Genomic DNA, 27,863 nt, shown 5'->3' with positions numbered 1-27,863 from the left:
CGTTAGCCAAGGTGTTTCCTCTTACTTTTTTATGATTCTCTCGGCTTTGTCGGTTGAGCAAGGCCGCCATGACCGTAACGTTCTATATTTGGCAACTTGAGCATTACGTCACCAGTTTTAAACGATAACGTTATACACAGAATATCTATGGTGTTCCAATGTGGATATAATTCATCAAGGCAAATTCGTGTCTTCTAGTCACTTGTAAATCTTTAAGAGTTAAAATAAAATGTCAGTTCAACAATTTCAAGCACAGATAACGATGAAATCCAAACAGGTTATATACACTGTTGATGACAGTTTATGAATGCAGTTCACTCTTCCACTGGGCTGTGATCACAGTGGGGACAGAAAAATGCCGCATGTGTAAGTAAAACGGTGACACTTGTACAAAAGACAAGGTGAACCCAGTGACCACATTTGTCACACTGTGCCCATTTCACAAACGTGATTAAGTCACAACGATGCAATGCATCAGGTGTAAATTTTCCGCACACACAGCAAACTTCGTTGTCATCAGTTGCACTGTCGGAAAAACTGTCTGAGAAGGTTGTTGATGGGGGCGGAGCGTTGCGTTTCTTGCGTGCAGGTCCTTTCCCTTTTGACTTATTCTAGGCAGAATTCCATTTAGACAACAGGGACGATGTGGACAACGATGTAGTGCCGCTTGACTTCTTCTTCCCCTTGCCGACTTCCTTATCAGCCTTCCGTTTCTCTGGATGCTGTTTCTTGTGCTCGGCTATCCTGTCAACAACTGCCTGATCAGTGATGACTTTCCCGCCAACGATTTTACTGATGGTGTTCCTTGACTTGTATGTTTGAACATTTCTCAAAACTTCTCCACCCCGACATTCCAAGAATGTCCTTGCAGTATCCAGTCTGTCGTCGGTGTCCTGTACGAGCGTACCTGTTGAACTTGAAACCGCGGGTGTCGGTGTAGAGAAAGATCGGGCCGGCATTACAGCCAAGTCATCAATCCCTTCGGGGTTGAGGGGGAAGATTCCTGATTTTGTGAAAGATGACAAAATGTTAACAGGACTTAACGTTGAGTTGAAAACACGACATGCTATGCTGCATATATCACGCTTTCCGATAGCTTTTCCAGAGTTCACTCTTAAAGGTCACATAAACCCTAGGGGGTACAAATACATAAAACACTAACTGGCATCGTTATAAATGAAACCCCGTCATTAAAACTACTCATTTCGACCTTTAATTGATTTAAATCGACCTTTTTGACAACAGTGCACAATTCTCACCCGCGAACGAAATTTCAACCAATCAGGGCGGCGCGCCTCTGTGACGTCATATGAAGAATAGCTTTGAGGGCCGATGCAGAATTCATCTACATTTTAGGGGGTAAATTATCTTGTTTACAGGCTTGTATAAACCTAAAATCGTGACAATTGTTGTGGAAAATGAAAGCTATATGTTCTCACAATCTACTGTCATTTAATTTTGTCTCCTGCTTTGCCTAGTTTCCGAGTTACAACTTGTTTTCAAAGACGATTCTGTCAAAATCGATTGGTGTCGTTAGGCCCTATTTGTATAATGACTGATCCAAATTGATCCCATTTCTGTGTTTTTTACCTCGATATTTAATCATGTCATGTAAAAATCTGTTTGTATTCTCAAAACAGTGTCGGCCCATAAGTTTTCACATGCAATACAGCAATTAATACTCCCTTGTTGTAACCCGTGTTAGGTGGTATAAACCTACACATGTTACTTGTCATCATTCACTTGATGGTCAGTTAATGAATTTATAACAGGTATAATTAGTGGTAACACACTTAGATTACCCGACAAAGGTTCCCATTTGGCATTTCTTGTGTCTGGAGTAAATATTCAACATTATAAACATCGATCAAAGGATTAACCGATAACACGCTGATTGATTAATTACTTTTATCTTACACAGCGGAATTGTCAAAAGGTAGTGTTTATGTGTGTAGATTTACTAATCTATACTGAATATACTCTGTCGTGTCGGCGTCTGCGTAAAAACAACGTCCTTCTTTCAAAGGATTAACCGGCAATACATTGATTGCCCATTATTGGCTAACTAATTTACTGTTTTTAAAGAAAGGCGGACATTATGCAATTAGTTGCCAGGTGTGCTATCTTGGGTGACCAATGAGACTGTACACCAACACCTGAAAAGATTTATCACTTTTTCGTATATTAAACTGTTAAAAGACACATCATTTGGAACAGTTTTGTGGATATTGATGGATACATTCCCCGAACAAGGTAATGGCCTGATATTGTTCTTATAACTTTAATCTGTTTTAATTTTAATATTTGCATTTTGTTTTTATTCATTTGTCGTAGCATTCAACAGAATCATTGTTTTCGCCGTGAAGTGTAATGAGACAGACAACATGCACTAGGGTGTGTGTGCGAATTATGATTCACATTGGCAAACTATAAAATGTCTAGATATTACAGTTCTGTTATAAATTCACTATAAGTATCAGCAGATCGTCTGCTTTCTATTTAGTTTCAAAATGCATACAAGTGTGATAATAAACTAATTAGGATTATAAGACCAAATATAAAGACGCACATTGACTAGTATCTACATACTGGTGAGTGGACATTAACCATGGGAATGTAGCAAGAAATTTATCGCGCAGTATTGTGACTTCGACCCCCACCTCGCTTCCGTGGAAGAAATCGTTATGTTATAAGTTGTGTCATGCACAATCCGTTTGGTTATGATTCCAATACATATTTAACTACGAGTAGAAAGTAGTCTTGATTTTCTAACTTGATGAAAACAAACTATAATCTCATTAATTCTAACAGATTTTTTTATTTTTAAAATGGCGGCGCCTTCTGTCGGGAACATCCGCCAGTCTGAGGATAAATGGTATTTAGGTTTGTTTTCACCGAGTTACAAAATCAAAACTACTTTCTACTGGTAGTAAAATATGTATTTTATTGATGGCCAATAGGATTTTGCATGACATAGCGTATATCATAACAATGTCTCTCGTGGCAGCGAGGTGGGTGTCAATATAATACTACTTACAATATTATTGTTACTTCGACCACAACCTCACTTCCGAGGAAGAAATCGTTATGTTACAAGTTGTGTCATAGAAAATCTGTATGGTCATCAATCATATGCATATTTTACTACAACTAGTAAGTAGTTTTGATTCTTTAACTTCCGTGAAGCGATCTGAACACAAGTAAGATATCGTTTCAGGCTTCCACAACGCTCGCTTCGCACTCACAAACATAACCCATTTAGCACGAACTGCGGGGTCCTGTGGAAATCTGTGCATGGGGATACCATCGCCCGACCCCTAGGAGCAATTGACGACAAAGCAACGATTCGGCATGTCGTCGTTGATGTCGAGAAATCATCAAAATGATGAGCGTGCTACACATTTTCTATACAACTAACTGAAAATCGTTCCTCATATGACGTCACTGCAGTGCTCTGGCGACAGAGTTACGTAACCTGTCTGTGGTTTCGTTGGCGGGCGAGAGGGAAGCAGGCGACTTTTTGGCCACTTTTAGTCGCTCGGTATTAATTAACCACAAGTTTTTAAAGAATAAATTTGGTGTTCCGCATAAGACTAACCACAAATCTTTCATATGTAATGGTTAAAAGAGTAACAAAAAACAAAGTTTATTGGTTCTTTAAGAATGAATGACATGATCGTATCCATGTCGTCTCAAAAGGCCCGTAACATCCGATGTCCAGTGGCTGTAGGAGGTGGCTTGTATGAGGGGGAAGAACAAATAGGACGATGTGATTTTCCCGTGCCCATTCTATCAATCCAAGGGAAACGCGACTCTTGTGTTCGTCATAGCGGATGAGAACGGGAGAGTCGGCGCTGCGTGATGGCAAGTGTCGGACCAGGTGCGTTTTCATATACGTGCTGAATACTTCCGTATTAGACCACCTTGTCTCTGAAACTGTGCCTCCAGTACCGGGTGTAGCTCCTGATAACAGCTCATCTCTCATACGATGTCCAGGAAATACAAAGTAAGGGGGAACGCTGCCACCAGCTGCGTTAACAGCGGCAATCATTGTTACCGTTTGTGATTTCCCAGATGTCACGGTCTGTGGTTTGCAATGTATCCCGGCGACGATTTTGGGTGGTGTTACATCAGTTGATAGTCCCTTTTCATCGATATTAAAAATTGCCTGGGGTGAACTTTGAAAGTTGTACTTTTGCATGACGTTGGAGAGTTCTGTGAAATACCGACTGATGTTTTCTTTGGTGGCTGATCTCGCCCTCGCTGCATCAAGTTTCCTCGGTTTCTGTACTTTAAGTTCCGGCCATCTACCTAAGAAACTGTACAGCCATCGGAGACTTAAAGGACGATCTCTGTCTCTGTGTCCTTGATTGACAGCGTAATCGCTTGCAAGATTAATGGTCTCCTGACGCGTATAACCATAGCCAATCTCCCCTATAACTCTGATATGGCTCGCTAAAAAGGATTCTTCTTGTGAGGAGAACAGAGGCATGGGACCCGACTTGACAGTATCTACGCTGATATTGCCCAACAAACGATCCTTAAGGGTAAAAAACCGGAACCCCCCACCTGGCTGCTGCTCTCTGTGCGGACACATTTTCTTCTACCACTAGTCTGTAAGCATTATCTAGATCATCTCTGGTGTAATTGGACCTATACGGACCGCGCACAGTCGTATTTGTCTGAAAGGATACAAGAAAAACCTATCAGAAATTGTTTAACGTTACGGAGAAATTGGATAAGGATGGCCCGAAAATGTTTCCGTAGTTTTTTAATCGAGCGGCATCTTACGTCACAAGTTACGTGATATAATGTTGACAAACATCATCGGCTAGCAGACGATGCAAACGAAGATTGATAGTCGGCTCATTTACCTTATTTACACAGCTTAATAATGAGGTAAAATATAGTATTAAGAAAATTCATGTTATTATTTAGGTACTGCTATTTTTTTGTTATTCTTACCTTCCTGATTTCCATTATTGAAAACTTTTTCACGGAGCGAGTTGACGTGACCTCCTTTCAGGAAATTTGCATACTGACCCTGACCTCGCGCGCGTTCGGTCGAAATCACGCGAGAAGTACGATCGCCGAAAACAGGAGAACGCCGAATTCATGTTACGGTGGGATACATTGGTCTATATAATTATCTAATTTAAAGCGATGTATAGTACTAAATTCGTTTATTAATTCCAGCCACGCTGACAGCACCTATGTAGGGCTAGATTCGATCGGCAGCGGCATTCCACGGGTCTAAAAACTTATTGCAACATCTACAAATCATTTCCTCGACAGTAAGCAGGCATTTTCTCCAAAACCATCGGCAATCATACTCACTTGTCGGCCATAGATCTAGATGGCCTTGACATTCAAGTGATCTGAGCAGATCCGCAGAAACGAAATTGGGCCATCCGATTGGTGGAAAATATAATATACTGTAAGATTTTGACTGTTTGCTTATGGGCGCGAAATATGAACTTTGCAAAAATCCCTTATTTTGGATGATGTACGGAACAGTAAATTGTTAAGAATAGTTTTAGAGGTTGTAAAAATGCATTCGATATTGATTCATTTTTAGGAAATTATATTTATAAATATTTAACCTTTAAAATTATACAGCTACTGTCCAAAGATGACTGCCAAGATTGGAATAAATTATCATGTAGTCTCTGTTTAAATGATTCAATAAATATTTTGTCATCACCAATTTCCTGGCTTATCCAAACAAATCCAAAACCAAATTGAAAAAGAATATTTTTAATTCTAGTTGCCCATGAAATTCGTCTCACCCTGTCTAGAGATAATAGCATAAAATAACATTGTTTTGGTAATCTATAGTCAGGCATGTTAAGAAGTCTGCACCAGTATTTCGGTTGTATAAGTAAACTGTAAAGGCACTCTTCCACATTCACCCAAGGCCATATTGTTACAGGTGGATTTTCCCAGTCATTTTACTCACCTAAGCATTATGTCATTGAGTAAGTTTACTAAGCAGGCATGTTCTGCCTTATGTCATACCTAATCAAAGCTAACTTAAATATAATGGAAATGATTTCATAAAAAAAATCACTCATCCTTTACTGACAGTACAACACTAGTCCTATACTAACAGTACAACTTGATAGCAATCGATGTCTTTTTCATTACGCAAGCGATTTTTATAAATATATTCCGTACGCATTTGTTTTAAACTTTTTGCGTATCTAACATTTTAAATGCGTAATTGGTACGCAACAATTATTTTTCAATGCGTAATTTGAAATTTTCTATGCGTATTTTACCCGGATATGCAGCTTATCTGGGCCTCTGCCGGCGGCATCCGAGGGCGTTGGCAATAGCATTGTATGTCGACCCCATCCGCACCATCCCAATGGCTCTTTCTCTCCCTTCAGCTGTTAATCGTGGCATATTTCTCGTACTTGTGTATCAGATCATGTCTTCTAGGCTCTCTTTATACCCTATAGAATCATTCTACATGTGAAATGGATGTAAATGCTGCTTGAATATTGCTGCGTTTTGGCGATTGATATTGCTAAACAGAACATGGAAAAATGTTACTTTGCAAGCAAAATGTTAACAAAGATAAGTTTAGATGTTCCTAAACATTTTTTCACAATATCAAAGACACGTTTCACTTGTTTTCACTCATGCAAATTAGCAGAAAATGTTTTAAAAGCCTGAAATCATAGCAATGATTAGTTTACAATTCTACACACCCTACAACAGTTGTTTCTTGTTTTAATAGTTGAAAAATGGTGACTTTAAATGGGTTATCATTGTCCCATAGAAGAATTTTATTTCAACCTTTCTTTAGGACATCAAAATCACTATTATTGGTTTATTTAGGCATGGACGAATATAGGACAATTTCACTCTTCTGAAAAAGATGCATTTCACCAAAATATGAATGCGTTTGAGATGTGCATAAAGCTGTGTTGTTAAGCTTTCTTGTAAACTAAAACCTAAAATTTCTTTGAATGTTTTTCAGGAATTCATAAAGGTAGGAGGGTAACGTTTCTTTTTGGTTTCTTTTGGCCTCTAGTGTATATCCGGAAAGACTGCCCGTATCCCCTCACACACACACACACACACACACACACACACACACACACACACACACACACACACACACTCTCTCTCTCTCTCTCACTCACACACACTCTCTCACTCACACACTCTCTCTCTCACACACACACACACACACACACACGCGGGCCCGCGCGCGTGTGTGTATGTACCTATATTGGCACTTTAATCTGAACAGGACATAGGATACAACCTGCTTCCATTCAATTCATATTATATGGTTTAAACATATTTATTTCTGATACATTGTTCAGAAACTGGATCGGCAAACAAGCAAAACGCTTATATTAATGCCTCTCCAGACAAAACAACATTTATGCGACTTACATTTCATAAAAATATTACAAAAATACATGGTATCATAAATAACAATATGCATACAATATACATGAATATGAACATCCACACAGCCACAAATACTTTTAGTTCTGCAAAGGGACAGATGAAAACTTAAGACAGATTAAATCTTTTTGAACTGGTAATAAAGGTATGTACAGATGTGATAATATCATGATTTATAGATCTAGGTAATTCTAAGTTACCATACAGAGCGTCATTTATGTTATATCCATGTTTGAAATAAAATAAATCGTTTCTTATGGCATCATAATTGGGACATATAAAAAGGTAATGAAGGGTGTCTTCGAAGGCGGCACCACAAATACATGATGGGTTATCGGATATAAATCTACTTACTATATGGGCATTTAAATCGCTGCATTCTAATCGGAGTCTACAGTGGATTATTTGACAGAACCTGTTTCCAATGTTGATATCAAATCCGAATGAAGTATTACAATATAGTGTATTCTTGTTTTTAAATTCACTTGGTGACTGTATAAGTCTGAGTTCTTCAGGTAAAGAATTCCAAAGTTCAATAGTACTGGGCAAAAATGATTTAGCATATGAAGTAGTTCTTATAGCGATTTTGTGCAAATTTGAAGAGTTTCTTAAGTTATATGGGTTTGCAACAGAGACAGATTCTGGCACGAGACTGTTTAAGTAATCTGGTGTTTTGTTATGTATCATTTTATGGAATAGGGTCAGTTTCTGAATGCGCCTTCTTTCTGCTAGAGGTAAAAGATCAGTTTCTGAATATAATTTATTATGACTTGTTCCCCTTGTAGCCCCACATATTGTTCTTAGTGCATCAAGCTGCAATTTTTCAAGCATTGATGCCTGGCTAACTGTACAGTTATCCCATATACAACTACAATAATCAAATAATGGCAGAATAAAGGATTTATACATAACATATAGTGTTTTTCTTGATAATCGATATTTGTAAAGAAAAGAAACAGAAACAATCCAGCAAAACAGTGAAGTTTTAATTCAGCTGACAATGAAAGAAAGATGGAGTCAAATTGGAAAGTCAGTAACGTGTATGACCACCGTTAGCAGCAACACAAGCTGTGAAACGTCTCCTCATTGAACTGATAAGTCTCTGAATAATGTTTTGAGGCAATGCATTCCACTCTTGTTGCAAGGCATTCTCAAGTTCCCCAAGGTTGTTGATCTGTGGGCGACGTGAGAGGCGTTGGCCGATGTAATCCAACAAGTGTTCAATGGGAGACAAATCTGGTGACGATGCGGGCAATGCAAGTAGAGGAATGTAGTTGTTTGCCAGAAACTGTGTTGCAAGGCGTGCAGTGTGCGCTCGAGCATTGTCCTGTTGGAATGTGTTCAGATCTTGATGTTGGTTAAAGAAGGGAACGACGTTGTTCTGAAGAATGGAGTCACGGTAGTAAAGGGCATTCACTCTGCCACGACAAACTACCAGAGCGGTTTTGTGATGATGACTGACACCCCCACCCCCACCCCACCCCACACACACACACACTCACACCATACTGCTTCCTCCACCCCATCGATCTGTTTCCACAACACAGTCCTGATGGTAACGTTCTCCCCGTCGACGCCATACCCGTAGACGTGTGTTATTATCACCAACGCCTGTTGTCTGACACACACACACACACACACACACACTGAAGGGTTGAAACAGCTGCGTGTGGCGAACATCGACTTTCGCTCCTTCCATTGAAGAAGGGGGCGGTGGTTTAGCCTAGCAGTTAAGGCGTTCGCTCGTCACTCCGAAGACCCTGGTTCGAGTCCCCATATGGGCACAATGTGTAAAGCCCATTTCTTTATCATTGGTGAAACTTTATCAAATAGAGAATTTATCTGTGCAGTCCAATTTGCGTCTTTTTGAAACCAGAGGCCTAGATGTTTGTGCTCGGAAACTTTGTTTATAGGAATATTTTGCATAAATAATCTCGGACTAATCACTATGGAACGTCTTTTACTAAACTGTATACTTTCAGTCTTAGAAGGATTGAATTTAACTTGCCACCGCACTGTCCATTGAGAAATCCTTTCTAAATCTTTATTGAGGCGCATAGCATCATCGGTAGGATCTTCTATTATAACATAAAGTCAAGTGTCATCAGCAAAGAGTCTTATATGGCAATCTATATTTTCAACAAGATCATTTATATACACAAGAAATAACAATGGCCCAAGCACAGATCCTTGGGGGACACCGGCTAATACAGATCTATACTCGGAATTGTAACCGTTTATAACAACTTTCTGAACTCTTTCATGAAGATAACTATCAAACCAATCAAGTAATTTACCACATATTCCATATGATTGTAATTTGTATAGAAGTCCCTTATGCCACACTTTATCAAAGGTCTTGCTTATATCACAAAAGACAGCTCTTACTTCTTTACCTTTATCCATGGCACTTGAAATGAAGTTATACAAATCTAATAATTGATAAGTTGTTGAATCACCAGGACCAAAACCAGACTGTAATTTATTTATAATACCATTGTCTTTAAAAAATTTAAAGACGTATTTGTGAACACATTTTTCAAAGATGTGAGAGACACTGGTCTATAGTTGCTACATCCATTAACACTTTCTTTCTTATGAATGGGTATTATGGAAGCACGTTTCCATGTACTGGGAATATTTGCTATGTCTAAAGACTTATTTAATATTGAAGTTAAGACAGCACTTTGGCAGTAAGCCTAAGGAATTTATTACCAATACCATCAGGGCCCGTCGCTTTGCGAACGTCTAGAGAAAGAAGTATATCTTCAACATCTCTCTGGGTTAGTTCAATGTTTGCTAAACAGTTCAATGATTTACTACATAAGGGTGGGAGGGAACGTTCTGTATCTTCAACCGTAGATTGGGCAACGAAAAAATCGTTAAAGATATTAGCTATAGATGTAGGATCATCATAAATGACATTTTCATGGGAAATGGAAGGAAACGATGTTGATTTATCTTTTTTCTTCAGATAGTATTTAATAAGCTGCCACCATTTCTTATTATGACTCTGTTCGTTTATCATACTATCTAATTATAAAAAGTACCTTTCTTTCGCTTTTTTAATTTCTGACACTACCTTATTCCTTGTGGTTCTAAAAACTTCGCAGTCAGAGGGTAAATTACGTCTTTTTGCAAGTCTGTGTTTACGGTTACGTTTTCAGATAAGTCTACGTATTTCGGAATTCATCCATGGCTTGTCTTCATTTCTAACCGTAATGATCTTGTTTGGAATAAACTTATCACATACACTTACAAGGATGTCCGTAAAACCATCAACAAGTGAATCCAAATCATCAATATCTAAAAGTGAATCCCAATTAGAATCGCGGAGATATAAAATTAGACTTTCAATGTCTAACAGGGAATAATTATATATCTTTCTTCTATAGGTATGATTGCTAGGCTTGGGGTGGTTCATGCTATGAAAGACTGGACAGTGGTCACTACACACAGGATCAAGGACTCCCGATGAACTTACACTTACATAATTAGAAACAAGTATCAGATCTATCAGTGTCCGAGAATACTCGGTAATTCTTGTAGGTTTACTTGTAATCTGTCTGAGGCCATATCGTGCTTGAAGTTCATCTAGACGCTGTTATTTATTACTAAGATAATCAATATTAAAATCCCCCGTAACTACCATATCTATGTCTAAATCAGATGCGTTTCCAATTGACATATCAATAAGATCCCAGTAACGATTACTTTTATCAGCACGGTAGAAAGTGCCGATCAAGGTATGATGATTTCTACAAGTAACTTTTACCCATACTGATTCTAAGCCCATTATTGAGAGATTTTCCATACTTTTAACGTAGATATTTTCACGTACATAAACTGCTACCCCTCCTCCTCGAGTAAGTCTATCTTGTCTGAAAGGTTTATGAAATCCTGTTATCATAATATCATTATCTAAGATATCAGGATGTAACCATGTTTCTGTTATGCAGATGATATCATAATCTTTAAGTTCAAAATTGATGATGCCAATTTTATCCCTTAAGCTACGCACATTTATATGGATTGTATTCAAATTAGATCTATTGTTTCGTATACCGGTAATGGGTCCAGGGTTTGGATGGACATCCCCACAGCAAATCAACAACATAAGAAACAACTGTATACCCCTGAGACCCAGGGTAAAGAAAAATAATACAAGGTAATATGTATTAAGATCAATCTTGCCCTTGGAAGAACTATAGATTTTACCGTGAAACACCCCAATTCTCTGACGATACAAGTCTATGTCAACACTCATCAAATATTTTCACAAGTAAAACTGAAACAGAAAATTGGGGTTTATTCATCATTATCACCTGGATGCATTTATGAACATGCAATGGTATGTTTGCATGAATAGAGAAAACTATAATCTTACTTTTTGTAACATTAGATACATTTGAGAATATGTTTGTCGCATGAACTAAATAGTAGGCATCTTGAGATTCAGGTAATTTCAACAAACTGTTGAAGGATGAAAGCAAAACAATTAATGATAAAGTTAGAAAAATGAGAAAGTTCCCCATTATCCGTGGGGGAATGATAAAGAAAATAATGGCTTCGACTCTTTGTGTACATTGTAATAAGCATTTAAGGGATGCAATGTGTAAATAAACGTAAAACTGTGGATTTCCTCTTTAAATGAGAATAAATGGAGTGGATGTAAAACTCACATCTGTAAATTAAACAGTAGTCTCATACATGGACTAAAATAAGGCAAACCTGCAAGTATCAGGGAAAGTGTTTCCTTGTGCAAAGTCACATTGTGTACAAGTCCAGTTTTCAGTGTTCGTAAATAAAGATACATTGAAAAAAACAAAACAACAAAAACCAAAAACAAAACAACAACTTTATCTGATTAAGATTGTTCATGTTCGTATATTGAGTTCGATCAACACTCACACTTGCATGACAGTTTCAACAGTAAACAACAGGCAGCATCCCAAGCGGTACGGGTTCATCCGTGGCAGGGCGAATATCCTGATCAGTGATTGGGTGGTGGCAGTGAGGGTCGACCAATCAGAACGAAGGCCCGTCACTCGCTGTTGTTTGTAAACAAACGCACGTGTCATACATGGAATGTGTTTTTGTACACGGTTAGCACAGTTATATGTACAAGTTAGAGGTGATCGCGCACATTTCTGACTCAGACTACCTCTTCCTCCTCGCTGTCGTCAACATCCGTGAACGCCACCATCCTCCTCTGCTCCTGAGACAGTCTTAGGCGGATTTTGAGTTTGAGTGACTCGATTAACTTGTCGAACTGGAATCTCTTGGAAATGAGACTGACATGTCCATCAAGATTCTTGGCGAAAATGATACCATCTCTTACCCAGGATCCAGACAACTTTCTCGACACAACCAGTTTGCGAACATCTGCAGCAATACGGGCTCTCCTTTTTGTGAGGTCGTCGTTAATAAAGATTTTCGACTGATGTTGACTTCCCTTCAATTTGTACAGATTTTTCATTAACTCCCTCTTTCCCCGATATGACATGAATTTCACAAGTATTGGTCTAGATCTTCCCCCTGTATAATTAGCAGGGTTACCGGTCCTGTGACTTCTCTCGGTGTCCTGCAAGTCAAGTTTCACCCCAATCTTACCAGCTAACTCAATCACAATTTCATCTGTGTTTTCTCCTGTCTCTTCATTTATACCGAATACACCAACATTATTTCTGTGACTGTACTGGTAGATATCATCGAGCTGTGAGTCTTTTGCCTTTAGTTTTCCTTAGCAACTTGCTCTTCCAGTGAGGCAATCTTCTCTTCATTCTCATGTTACACTTCAAACATGGACTTAAGTTTATTGTCAAGTGTCAGGTGTATTTGGGGGCATAATCACTCCGGCTAGAGCTACTCCTACCTTTTCCAAAACTGTAGGTGAGTTGAGGGCCTCAATAATTTGAGGAACGATATCTAAATTTGCCATTCTTGGTTCTTCAATGGTGAAAACAGAACTGTCTGACAAGGATCTTGTCCTCTTAGAAATGGAGAATGAAATATCCAACTGGGGAGAAATGGGGGAACTGCGCCGACGTTTTGAGTTGCCGGGGGTGTCAGTCATTTGTTTACTAAGTCCAAGTTGTTAAGTAAGCAGTTATAAATGTCAAATTATACTAGAGCATGGGGTGTCATGAGTTCTATCTTCTCAGTCAATGGAGGAGGTTTACTTACATGTATTGAATGAATCCATTCACACACATCCTCATGTTGAATATGGAGTCCACTGAATGTGTACAGTCACTTTCACAAACCATTGAAATTTCTCTGAATTTTCGCCATCCACTAATTATTTTCACCAGATTATGTTGAGTAGTGGTTCTCTTTCAATCCCACATGAATATTTTTGGTCGAAATTGCCTTTGTGAGGTGTTATTTTATCACATTGTTGTCACATTGGTGGGAACGCTTGAAAGCATGTCTACTCTCGACACCAGGCAGGAAAAGCATATGTTTATACTCCTCATCATTAAACTTTAGGGGGGATACGGGAGGAAGTCATACCGTATATCTTTACTCCTTCATCAGGTGAATGATGTAAGGAAACTGCCTCAGTAATGTAATTGATGCAGCAGTTGCCTAGAGAGCGAAAGATGAACACGAAGATAGTGTTTCCAGTTAGCTGCACATTTTCAATACTATGCTCCTAATACAATCTCATTCATCGAGTTTTCTAAGTCATTATTCACAATGTAAATCGATGTTCGGACCTGAAAAATATATTAGGGTCCTTAATGATAAGTCCCTTTTAAGAAATTTTTGTAAATTTAGAATCTCTTTACATGCCTTAAAAATACAGCGTTATAGAAAAGATAAAAATACATTGGAAGATTTATCATGTTCTCATTGTTCTTCTGGTAAAACTGAAGACGAACGTCACTTATTATTAGACTGTGAGGCATTCTCTGCTGGCCGAAAGAAGTATCTAAAATTCTTTAATGATGCCCCACAAACGATATATAAAATACTTAATTCTAATAACGATGACACTATTAAATCAGCTGCCATTTTCATAAAACATTTGATGTCCATCCTTAAATCACATGTAAAACCATAATTTCGGGTCACGTGACCAATATTTGTTAAAATGAAAATTCAACTGTACTATGGGCCACTGTGCCTACATTACTGAATAAAACCTGTCTGTCTGTCTGTCTGTCTGTCATTCTGCTGCAGGGTGTTTATTTCGTTTGTTTGTTTGGTGTTTAACGCCGCACTCAGACAGGGTGCATGTAGCGAAATTAATATACATATTCTTTCAGATACTTTTGGAACGGCCACCCCTGAGCATGACTCTTTACAGTTGTGTTTATGCAGTCGCGACCTTCACCTTGATAACAGGGCTGTTGATGTTTAATACATCTACGGTATTGGTGTTTATCACCGTGTCACTATTACTATGGCTGTCAACACGGCGTCCTTCTGGTCTTCCCCCTGGTCCCCCTCTTCTACCACTGGTGGGCAACATCTTCTCCATGGACGCCGACATCACGGTAACATTCAGCAAACTGCGACGCCAATATGGAGATATCTTCAGTGTGTACATCTTCAACCAGCCAGTCATCGTCCTCAACGGTTACAGTATCATCAAAGAGGCCCTTGTCAAGAACGCCGATGTTTTCTCGCACCGCCCGCCCTCATTTTTAACCGATCATTTTTCGAAAGGAAAAGGTACATTTACTTGAATAGACGCTGTCCTTACATGCACTATTAATTGCACGGCCTGGATGAGCATCAATCAACACAACTAGAGGCACATTTCTAATTATATAACTTATTCTCATCCCCTTACCTTTAAAACGATTTGTCCCTAGTATGGTGATCTGCCTTCAGTTGTTGGCAATCTGTAGCCTGTGTTTATATTGTATTCAATTTGTCATTTACAGTAAACATATTTTAGATTTAATTACTTGTTTTAAATTCATTTCTGTGATAATCTAGTTGTTTTACTGTCCTTTGCAGACAGGTAAGTATATTAGCTGACTATGTTTTTATTCATTTATAAATTTACAATTTTCTTAGTCACGATATGGCTGAAATACTGCTGATGTGACTTTAAATTTTAACTCAGTGGTTAAAAGTGGTCCCCACTTTCTAAATGGCAATTTGTATTCATAATATCAGGAACATGTCCATCAATATCCATTTCATCTGCAGATGGCACAGAACCGTGTTCCATGTCACGTTTCTTTTAACAATATAACATTGTAAAATATGTATAACGGTTCAGGGTATCATAAGTCGTGAACGTTTCCCGGGACTTGATCTTCAACCAGCCAGTGTTCCATGTCGTTTCCAATATAACATTGTAAAATATGTATAACGGTTCAGGTTCATAAGTCGTGAACGTTTCCTCGGGACTTGATCTTCAACCAGCCAGTCATCGTCCTCAACGGTTAGTATCATCACCCCCACCCCACCCCGCCCCATGTACTGCTCATTTTTGATGTCCCTAGCCCTTATCCACTCATAAAATCCTCACTCAAATGTAAGTCTGCTGTTTGTTTAACGCCACACGCAGCCATATTCCAGCTATGTGGAGGCGGTTTGTATATTATAATCGAGTCTGGACCAGACAATCCAGTGATCAACAGCATCAGCATCGATCTACGCAATTTGGATGCGATGGTGGGTGTAAACATTCAGCGACTCTGACCACCCGATCCCGTTTATCGCCTCTTACAAGCATGGCACTGCTGTAGACCAATTCTAACCTCTTCACGGGCACACTGAAATGTAAGACGACTGTGAGAGACGCCATAATATCAATATGTAAATCACTGTATCACAGAGTGTACATTCCTTGTACATGCAGTCATTGACTGAATAGAACAAGTGTATATCATGCATTAAAGTTTTGTTTTGCTTTAGGTCTTGTGTTTTCAACGGGTTCAATCTGGCGGGAACATAGGAAGTTCAGCATGTCTACTCTAAAAGAATTCGGAATGGGCAAAACCATTTTGGAGGATACAATACAGGAAGAGTTGTCGTTCTTTCTCCAGGCCATCCACGAATGCGTCGACACGGACTTTGATTGTTCCCGAACACTCAACAACGCAGTGGCAAACGTTATAAGTTCACTGGTTTCCGGAAAACGGTTCGAATATACCGATCCTTTGTTTGTCAAGTTCCTGAAATGTCTGGACGAGAACGTCAGGAACCTTCACACAGCCAACGTTCTCAACTTTTTGCCCGTTGTTCGCCATTTACCTGGGGACTTATTCAAATTTAAGCAAACTCTTCGAAATGTATCTATAATTGATAAAGAAATAATTCGACCGTTTATCTATATCAACACGGACAACGATGACAGCAGCGTCACCAACTTCACCTCTGCTTATATCAAGGCCATGAAACATCGCCACCAGCAAGGACAAAAGACGACTATGAGTGGTAAAGCTTAATAAATAATCCAAAAACGATACACCATGCACATTACAATTAATCCAAAAGATTTAATACTGTGTCACTGTGAATAAAAGTCTAGTAATTTCGATACGAGGAGGAACCCACCTTCTTTCATAATCGAGATTCAGAATATCCTTTGCCAAATAATGGTGTAATGACGTGTTTTGTTTGGTTAAATGCAGCTTTTTTTCCACTTGAGGACAACCCAGCTGAAACAACGGTGGTTTACTGACGTAATTAATTCAACTACGAGACTTTAATGCATATCTTCTTAAACACATGCAGAGGTTAAAATTATATTTTGTTTTTGAATCCCTGTAGACGAGAATCTGGAAAAGTGTCTCAGTGACTTGTTCATCGCTGGCTCTGAAACCACAACTACCGCTCTCCGATGGGGTCTGGCGTATTTCCTTAATTATCCGGAGGTCCAAGAGAAGTGTTTCAAGGAGATCCAAGAACACATAGGGCAGAGCAGACGACCCTCCATTAAGGATAAAATCAACCTGCCGTATGTCGAGGCCACGGTTGCCGAGATACTGCGGTGTGCTGACATCGTGCCGACCAATCTACCTCACTCTGTTTCCCGTGATGTAGAGTTCCGGGGATACACTTTCCCGGAAGGAATCACCGTGTTACCAATGTTGAGCTCTGTCCTGAAGGAACCGGATGTCTGGGGTGATCCTGAGAACTTCCGGCCAGACAGATTTCTGGACACAGCGGTGAGGTTTCAGAAGATGAATGAACACATCGCATTCTCCCTAGGTAAGACTTTATTATAGCAACTCAACTTAGGTTCAGATCCAGTGAACCCGTGAAGATTCGGGTCAGAATTGGTCTTCAGTAACCAATGCTTGTCGTAAGAGGCGACTAACGGGATCTCGCTGACTTGGTTGACACATGTTATCGTATCCCAGTTGCGTATATCGATGCGCGTGTTGTTGATCACTGGATTGTCTGGTCCAGACCCGAGTTCTTACAGACCGCCGCCATATAGCTGGTATATTGCTGAGTGCGGCGTTAAACAGCAACCACACCACATCAGACCCAGTGACATTATTTATACGTTTGTCATTTTCATGGGGAATTTAATTCAAGACCCCTGTATCTGTCGTCATAGCTACAGGAGTACACGACCCCTGTCATGTCAGCATAAAGATCTATACATACGATCAGTGTCTTGTCAGTATGTCTTTCGGCACGACCCCTGTCATGTCATCATAAGGATCTGTACATACGATCAGTGTCTGTCAGTATGTCTTTCGGCACGACCCCTGTCATGTCATCATAAGGATCTGTACATACGATCAGTGTCTGTCAGTATGTCTTTCGGCACGACCCCTGTCATGTCAGCATAAGGATCTGTACATACGATCAGTGTCTGTCAGTATGTCTTTCGGCACGACCCCTGTCATGTCAGCATAAGGATCTGTACATACGATCAGTGTCTGTCAGTATGTCTTTCGGCACGACCCCTGTCTCTGTCGGTATAGTGATCTGTTCATACGACCCATCTCTCAGTATAAAGATACGTATGTTCAGCATAAGGATTGGTACATACAATGATAATCGTCCGGATCAATGCTAAATGTGCTATCTGTGTTATGTTCATCTTACCGAGCATCCCTTGGTGGGGTATAAATCATTCTGTTATTCGGAATCGATGCTAAATGTGCTATCTGTGCTATGTTCATCTTACCGAGCATCCCTTGGTGGGGTATAAATCATTCTGTTATTCGGAATCGATGCTAAATGTGCTATCTGTGCTATGTTCATCTTACCGAGCATCCCTTGGTGGGGTATAAATCATTCTGTTATTCGGAATCGATGCTAAATGTGCTATCTGTGCTATGTTCATCTTACCGAGCATCCCTTGGTTGGGTATAAATCATTCTGTTATTCGGAATCGATGCTAAATGTGCTATCTGTGCTATGTTCATCTTACCGAGCATCCCTTGGTTGGGTATAAATCATTCTGTTATTCGGAATCGATGCTAAATGTGCTATCTGTGCTATGTTCATCTTACCGAGCATCCCTTGGTGGGGTATAAATCATTCTGTTATTCGGAATCGATGCTAAATGTGCTATCTGTTTTATATTCAGGGCACCGAGCATGCCTTGGTGAGGTTATAAATTATTTTGTTATACCGAATCGATGCTAAATGTGCTATCTGTGTTATATTCAGGGCACCGAGCATGCCTTGGTGAGGTTATAAATTATTTTGTTATACCGAATCGATGCTAAATGTGCTATCTGTGTTATATTCAGGGCACCGAGCATGCCTTGGTGAGGTTATAAATTATTTTGTTATACCGAATCGATGCTAAATGTGCTATCTGTGCTATGTTCATCTTACCGAGCATCCCTTGGTGGGGTATAAATCATTCTGTTATTCGGAATCGATGCTAAATGTGCTATCTGTTTTATATTCAGGGCACCGAGCATGCCTTGGTGAGGTTATAAATTATTTTGTTATACCGAATCGATGCTAAATGTGCTATCTGTGTTATATTCAGGGCACCGAGCATGCCTTGGTGAGGTTATAAATTATTTTGTTATACCGAATCGATGCTAAATGTGCTATCTGTGTTATATTCAGGGCACCGAGCATGCCTTGGTGAGGCCTTGGCACGAATGGAACTCTTCCTGTTTACTGCTAGCATGATCCAACAGTTCGAATTCCGACCTGCAGGCGGGATGTGCCCGTCCTTGAAAAGATTGCCCGGAATCGTCACTCACCCGCAGCAGTTCAAGATGAAGGCAATACCAAGGACAAAATAAGTTTTCTTGCAATCTCCATAAACCACACAGCGTATAATATGACATACCAATGCGTATCATATTATGTTACTCAGAATAAACTTTATATTTCACGTTTTTCCTTCAAGACAAATTGACGTTAGGCTTGATAAATGGCGTTCTAATAAAGCATTGTCCCAATTTTGATTCATTTTGTGAATAGTCCTGTTGAACATTTAGTTGGTTGTTTGTTTTTTGTTGACTAACGCCGCGCTTAGCAATACTCCAGCTATTTGGCGGCGGTCTGTAAATAATTGAGCCTGGACCAGGCAATCCTGTGATCAACATCAGGAGCGTCGTTCTACGAACTGTGATACGATGACATGTGTCAACCAAGTCAGCGAACCTGTCCACCCGATCCCGTTAGTCGCCTTTTACTGTTGCTGAAGAACAATTCTAACCCGTATCTTCACTGGTATGAACATTTAACAAAACACAATGTTGTTTCATTGGTAGCTATAGAACAATCTGGTATGGCGTTACCAGCCAGACACGGGTCAAGGTGACAGCGTTCCATTATCTGACTGAAGATATGCCAGTACAGTAATTACTCTCATTGTAGCAGGTGCTTGTCAAAACTGGATGAGATAAGTATCGGCACTAATCTCCCCTGAGTACCAGGATTCATTAACATTAGACCCAGTGCAATGGTACTCCTGTATTGCCCAGCGTCTGCACATCTGTCGTCCAATAAATCTAACATCACACAAGGTTTGCCACTTCATGGCGACCGGCTTCACAATGGCACATTCACAATTTCTTTGGCAAGGCTTAATTAAAACAATTATTAACCCCATCCTTTCACAATCAAACGCCTCCGTGGTGTAGTGGTTTAGAGCGTCCGCCTGGAGAGCGGGAGGACGCGGGTTCGATCCCCTACCGCGTCATACCAAAAGACGTTAAAATATGTTACTTGTTGGTCCCAGCCTGGCGTTCGGCATTAATGGGTACAACAAAACTGGTTGGCTCGGAGTCAGTATAATGTGTCTGAGTGGGGTATTCATGCTTCATTGCGGCATGGTATCTCAGTGGGCTAGCACTATAAAACCAGCTTAAGTCTGGGCTAGTACAAGCAGGGGCACATACACATATACACGCATGCACGTCGTCATATGAGCGAAATATTCTCAAGAACGACGTAAAACTCAATTTCACCTCACCTCACATTTCACAATCCTGACCTAGCAAGATTATCTGCTGTTTCATTGCCCTGAAAACCTAAATTAACTGGAAGCAACACAATGTTTATAAACCCCTTTGAAAATTTCTGGATCCGCCTATGAGTCCAAACGTGCATGTCCCCGGGTTACGCTTTCCACCGGTGCTGTAGTATGGGCCGTGTTTTGTGCGGGTAGAATACAGTGCGGCCTGAAACTACCGTAAAAGTGCGTAAAACGCAACCACGTTGGAGCATGGTGATCAAGCACACCACCAACATGGTGCAACATAGATGGTCGGGCTAAGAACACGATAGGTTTTCATGTATCTCATATCACAATTGTACAAGAAGTGAATTGTTGAAAACATGCCACGACTGAAGCTCAAGGCAACAACTAGGGCTTCAACGAGTCCATTTTCTTGGACTCGAGTACTCGAGGGGTGAGACTCGACTCGGACCCGAGTACTCGAAATTCATACCTTTCAAACAAACGATAGCGTAACCGGCATGACGTGTTCCGATCACACAAGTGAACACTTACTTCATATCGTCGTGTGACTAACATTTCCTATTGGTCAGAGTCAGTATTTGGATGTTTACTTGCCAAATGTGTTTTTTTTCATCGTACTGGTTGTACTGCCTGCATAACGCAGTGATATACCGCACAGGCGGCATTTGGTTATTTTTCTCTTTTCACAATCCAGATCAAGACACGCCCATACATTTGATTTTTTTATCGTTCTCCATGTCTGTTAAGATAGTTACCTAATCATTTTAAGAAGTGAAATCTCAAACGATGTATAATACTTACTCTCATCTGCAGACTTGTAACAACTAATACCATACAGCCACACCTTATGAGGAGTAAACTACTTAATCTAGGCCTTAATAAAAACATTATCAGATGGGTTAAAGAATTCAGGGTACATAGAACTCAGTATGTCAGTGTCAATGGCTATCAATCTTCTTTCCTCTCAACCTCTACTGGAGCTCCACAGGACTGTGTTCTTTCATCCGTACTCTTCGTTTTGTATACAAATGACTGTTACTTGTCATTAACTGATTTGTTTACTGTGAAATTCGCAGATGACGCCACTGTTACTGGCCTAATTGCTGATTCTGAACCATATTATAGTCAAGGCATTGACTGACTGACTGACTGAGTTTAGTTTTACGCCGCTTTTAGCAATATTCCAGCAATATCACGGCGGGGGACACCAGAAATGGGCTTAACACATTGTGCCCATGTGGGGAATCGAACCCGGGTCTTCGGCGTGACGAGCCAACGCTTTAACCACTAGGCCACCCCACCGCCCCTCAAGTCATTGACAAAACCGTAATGACAGTTTTTATCAAACCTTTATTCACAGTGTGTTGACCTACAAGTTTCTATGTTGGTATGGGGCCTGTCGGATCGCAACAAAAACAAACCTTTCAAAATTGTTAATACTGCCGGCAAAATTTCGAGTATATTCCCTTTATCTATGAGCGCCAGATTGTCAAAAAAGGCAACTAAAAATTAGATTTGATAGTTAAAATATTTTATCTCACCATTTTGAAGTACTTCTTTCTGGACGCTGCTGTCGATTACCTTCCCTCAAAACAAACAGAGCTCGACAGTCTTTCATACCATCAAGTATTCGTGAATGCAACAAATATTTTGAAGTATCACCATGTGATAACAACTAGAATTATTCAGCCTCTTTACCTATGTGGTTAATTGAATTATATCATGTCAGTTTTATTGTGTAAATAGCTTTCGTTTTGAGCATGTAATTATTGTGTATATTTTTGTGAATCGTGTACATATTCATTTTTAGACAGTTTGGATGTATAAGAATTTCCTCCGGGATAATAAAGTTATATCTTATCTTAATATTAGACGTTAACGGCCGCTCATGCTTAGCATATGGCAGACAGACAGTCTGTCAACGTAACCTAATACTTCGAGTTATCTCCCCTTTTCGAGTCCCCGAGTCCTAGAAAATGGACTCGAGTCCAGCTAAACCCGACTCGTACTCGAGTACCCGTGGAAGCCCTAGCAACAACGCCATCGGCCGACAGCAGACAGGCTAGTCGGAGTTTCCCGTAGCCAGATTTTACACGTATTGCCAAGCAAAAACTACAAGGCTGTGGAAACGTTATCAGACGCAGGGTCAGCACGTGACCAACCTGACCACGTGTCAGCGCGGGTGCATCAATTGCGTGATACTCAACGAAGTCACCTCTATAGATACAACAACACCAGGGTTGCGCATGATTTCAGCCCAAACAGGGATAAACGCCAATGTGAAGGACATAAAGTATGGCCACAACAGCGATGGATAGGTGTTTGGTTTTTTACTTCTTTGTATGGACGGAAGACGTCGTGTTTACAGACGTCGTGGAGAACGTTATGCTCGAAACTGCATACAGGAAGTGGACATTGAAAGTGTGATGATGATGATGATGAGGATGGTGATGATGGGTGTAATTTTGTATGGCAGTAAAAATTCTCAGGTCATATAATACAAGAGCAGCGATTTATATAAAAAAACGGTCAAGGGTATTAATAATCACCACACGCAATATCACGCACGGACACGCACACACACGCGTGCGCGCACACACACACGCACGCACACATACGTACGCACGCTTGCACATGTACACATCCATACACAGGCATACGTACTCGCAAACACAAACAGTAACACCCTGTGAAGAAACTCATAATGCTGTCACCGTGAAGGTAATACATATTCGGCATCGGTTTACTTCAGTTCGTTTGGTGCGTCGCCGATAACGCAATTACCGTCAGCTCAGCTAGGACGAACAAACAAACCCACGACTGGGAGGAAAGGCCCTTGCCGATTGTATATGTGTGTCAGTGAGCTGGCCCCATCGCTGTGTCCCTGGTTACATATCTCCCCTCCCCCTTCTCCCGTGCCGCCCAGTGGCACGGCCCATTCAGATTTTCATCTTCGACATTGTTGACACAGAATGGTGAACTTACGTTTGTTGTTAATCGAATATGTGATCCTCCAAAGCTGTTTGTAGACTAAACCTTCCACTGGGGAATGGTATGTTTGTAGAACTATCACCATCAGTTTCAAATCACCAGTCTCCCTCGTATGAACACTGACGTCACTTCGTTAGAAGTCATGCTGATGGAGACATTTTTCTATAGCTTCGTTTTAAGAGTCACGAACTCCTTGTATATTCTAATATGAAACATTGATATGTTAGCCTATTAAAACCTATTAAGTTAGTTAGTGTGAGTGAGTATGGTTTTATGCCGCTTTAGCAATATTCCAGCAATATCACAGCGGGGGACACCAGAAATGGGCTTCACACATTGTACTCATGTGGGAACTCGAACCATGTCCTTCGGCGTGAAGAAAACGAACGCTTGAACCACTAAGATGCCTTGTCTTCTTGTGGCATTTTGAACAACAGTTTTTATAAAAAAGCAGCCTTGCACAAGTAATTATAAGTGTAAATGATAATTTCAAGATTTTATAAATAAAAAGAACAAGATGTCCCATTAAAAGACTGGCCTCCTTTCTGTATACTTATTTTGACCTCTCTAATTGATTAACTGTTACTATGAATTACTATTCATCAATGGGCGTCGTATTCAGCACAGGCTTGAAGCTAGGCTAAGCATAGGAAGACGTGAAATATTTCTAGCTGACTTAATTGGTACTGTTGCACTGCTGCACAAAGAAAACGACCTACTTTTTAACTCTCTTAAAATCGAGTGCAAAATCTAGGCCACAATGTATTCTAGCACACAGCATCGCCTCGTCTGACCCGAGCGTTCCTTTCAGTTGTACGTTTATGGAATCCTGGAAGGGATATTTTGGCTTTGTCGCCCAACAAAAAGTGCCAAATTTATCCAAATCGCGAACACAAGTCTAATCTATGGTCTAAAATATGGGTAAAGTAAAGAAATATTTCTAGGTCAAAATATGTCAAGTATTGTCGGGCCACTTATATCACACAGAGAAAGCGTCCTTGCCAATGTCACCCTTTCACCAACTACTGCACCAGGCTGACGTAATGGATCAGATATACGAGGGTCAAGCGGGCTTTAGGGAGGGATATACAAAAACAGATACTATCTTTATACTGTATAGTCTCATACAAAGATACCTCAGCTCAAAAGGTGGAACGCTCTACGCACTATTCATTGATTTTGCAAAGGCTTTTGATTCTGTGCAACGGAATAAACTATGGGGACAATCGCACGGTCTTAGTAGTAAAATGAATAAAATGTTGAAGAGTATGTACGAAAATGTTTAAGTGTGGGTAATTAATAAGCATGAATTATCTGAACCTTTTATTAGGGAACTAGGTGTTAGACAAGGCTGTATTTTAAGCAGCATACTAAGCTGGGTTGTACAGTCTTATTGCAGATTTCTCTTTACTCCCATTCTAGATATGATTATAATATACATAAATATATATTATGTATTCAAAGAACGTCATTGTTTTCTTAACTGTAACAAAACAATGTAATACAACAACAACATTTTACCAATTTACACTGTTATAAACCAATTGTAATTAATGAATAAAATGTCCTTTCAGTGATATATGCATGTTGTTTTCTCATAATCAGGAACATGTAAATCAGACGCAGTGGCCATGCCTAAAAGTGCCGTGTTCGGGCAGGTAGAGAAAATTTCAATACGGACTGATAGAACTAGTACCTGGACATGAATATTCCACCGTCGTATGGCGGTCGTCATGGGAGGTGGCTCTAATTATCTGAACATGTGTGTGTTAGTGTGTTCCAAATGCACTGTCAGTGTGTACTTTCCTGCTCTTGAATTAAGGGGAGGTGGGTTACCTAGTCATGCTAGTGGTTAATGCGTTGACTCGTCATGACAGAGACCCGGGGTATAATTTGTAAAGCTCGCCTGTTCGTCCCGCTGTTAGAATGCTGTTGTGGGGTCAGAATTCTTGCTTACTGGTGTCCCAGTTTGCCAATTGTATGAGCTTGTCATCTAAAGGTCAAGGTTTGGTCCACGATAGAGTGGTGGTGCTCTAGATTTGTAATCCGAGGGGATACGGTGGAGATATCATTCAAGTCAATATCTGGGTAATTTTCTGAAGTTAACAAAGACTTAAGCCCTCTCTATTTATTGGTTATAGGCGCATAGACGCAAACGCCTCCAACCTATTAATCGTGTTGAATTTGTCTCTCAGGTGAAATATCTCTCTATACTAGTCTGTCAAAAAGACCCTGAAGCAAATATATCCAAGGCAGCCCACGTAAGTCTAGAAAATGTGGTATGTCTAGATTTCCACAGTCCGAAAATTAAGAAGGTCTAAGGGCTCGTTTTCATTATATTTCATTTTTTATACAATGTTCTATTTTTCTGTAAAATATGTTCATTTCCGAGACTAGTTGTTAGTCTACCTCTATATATGCACCTGGATTATTCAAAATGAGTGAGTGAGTGAGTTTAGTGTTACGCTGCACTCAGCAATATCCCAGCTATATGGCGGCGGTCTGTAAATAATGGAGTCTGGACCAGACAATCCTGTGCTCAGCAGCATGAACATCGATCTGCGCAATGGGGAACCGATGACATGTGTCAATACTTAATACATGACACGTTTCATGGATAACAAATTATTTTTATTGAATTTCTTTATGGACGATTTCAGAGCTAATTCTTACTCCTTCATCATGTAAATGAATCAGCAAGAATTAGCTCTGAAACGTCGTGTAAAGAATAAAAACGAAGTTGTTATCCATAAAACGAGTCATGTATTCATGTTTGTCCAACTTCTAAATGCCTTTCAAAAACTTCAATGATACTTAGTCTCTTTGTATTTTGGCAATTACAATGACCAAGGAACATAGCTGTAGCAAATTAGGAGTCACGTGACCACGCTGGTAATCCGAATTAATTATCCCGCTTTACTTCCTTGCTCATGCTGAAATCGAGTTTGCTATAAATCCCTAATTTAAACACATTCTTTGTGTTTACTGATTAAATACGTTAATCAACTGACACACTTTCAATTCAAAACAAGTTTACACGTAATAGAACACACTTGTACTAGTTCACTTCATAATTTCGAATAGCAGAATGGGAAAATCCATTCCATTTTAGTAGCACCCATTAGCTTTTATGGAATTAAGCGAAGGGCTGGTTTCCTGGAAGCGGTTCGAGGGGCGTGTTCACTAACAGTACCGCGTTTTAAACAGCAATGCAAATTTGTGGTTAATCTATGTGCATCATGGCACCCAGGAGGTGCACAAGGCATATATGGTTTAAACATATTTATTTCCAAAAGAGGAACCGGATTGGTAAACAAGCAGTATGGTGCTTATCTGAATACCGCTCCGGAATACAGATAAATTATAGATATAATAATCGTGCAGAGAAAAGCATGATATTTACAAACGATAAACAATAGCCTTCTGGAAATTTAACAATCATAAACTGTAATATAGCCGCTTTTAACGTTAGAACCATTAGTGGCATATATGAGCTGTGTCAATCACACTTCAAAGACCTACTCATCCATACCATCTGTCACTGTAAACATGAGATGAGTGAACAAGATAAACTGTGGCTTGAAATATCAAGCATTGGTCGGGGTGTCCCTAGTTTGCCAGCAGGTATTGTTTAAAGGTTCCAGGTAACGTGCTAATCTCTTAAAACAACAGGTGATGCACTTTTTAGTTACCCCTGAGCTGGTGAACACAGTTCCCCTTACCACTGAACTGAGCTGGTACCCGAGTTTATGTAACTCAGATCTACTCAATCACCAGTCTGAAGAACGGCTAGACCGTGAGAAGAGACTGCTGCAAGATTGTGTCAAGACTCCACTTGCTTATGGAGATAGAGTATCTCACTTTGTTGGACTATGAATAATAATGTATGCATGTGATATTGTGTATAATGTGCTTTTCTAATAATGTATGTATCATGATGATAGTGCTAATATTTCCTAATGGTTGTATTTCATAATACTGTTGATGAGACTGATGATGATGATGATATGTATGTTGAAATAAATGAAAGAGTGAGTTTAGTTTTACTCCGCACTCA

The 27,863-nt window shown here is 39.9% G+C and overlaps 1 protein-coding gene and 1 long non-coding RNA gene across 3 annotated transcripts in view; both read left to right on the top strand.

Annotated features, from left to right (window-relative positions):
* The window catches only part of LOC124281202 (cytochrome P450 2C23-like), a 21,017-nt gene extending 1,272 nt beyond the window's left edge, over positions 1-19,745 (top strand). The window contains exons 2-5 of the mRNA XM_046717222.1: positions 14,703-15,111; positions 16,312-16,833; positions 17,170-17,610; positions 19,447-19,745. Of these exons, the coding sequence (XP_046573178.1) occupies positions 14,730-15,111; positions 16,312-16,833; positions 17,170-17,610; positions 19,447-19,628 (1,527 nt within the window). The 5' untranslated portion in view covers positions 14,703-14,729 and the 3' untranslated portion in view covers positions 19,629-19,745. The remainder of the gene's footprint in view (positions 1-14,702; positions 15,112-16,311; positions 16,834-17,169; positions 17,611-19,446) is intronic.
* LOC124281203 lies at positions 10,110-27,863 on the top strand. Of its 2 annotated transcripts, none has more exons than XR_006899874.1 (3): positions 10,110-10,548; positions 23,787-23,790; positions 27,837-27,863. It is a non-coding gene; the product is annotated as an uncharacterized LOC124281203 (long non-coding RNA). The 2 variants fall into 2 exon arrangements; XR_006899873.1 differs by lacking the exons at positions 23,787-23,790; positions 27,837-27,863 and adding exons at positions 14,360-14,361; positions 26,253-26,266.

Source organism: Haliotis rubra, unplaced genomic scaffold (genome assembly GCF_003918875.1).
Source record: "Haliotis rubra isolate DU_JTF1 unplaced genomic scaffold, ASM391887v1 Scf280, whole genome shotgun sequence".
NCBI lineage: Eukaryota > Metazoa > Mollusca > Gastropoda > Lepetellida > Haliotidae > Haliotis > Haliotis rubra.
This window is presented reverse-complemented; position numbering and strand designations above follow the sequence as displayed.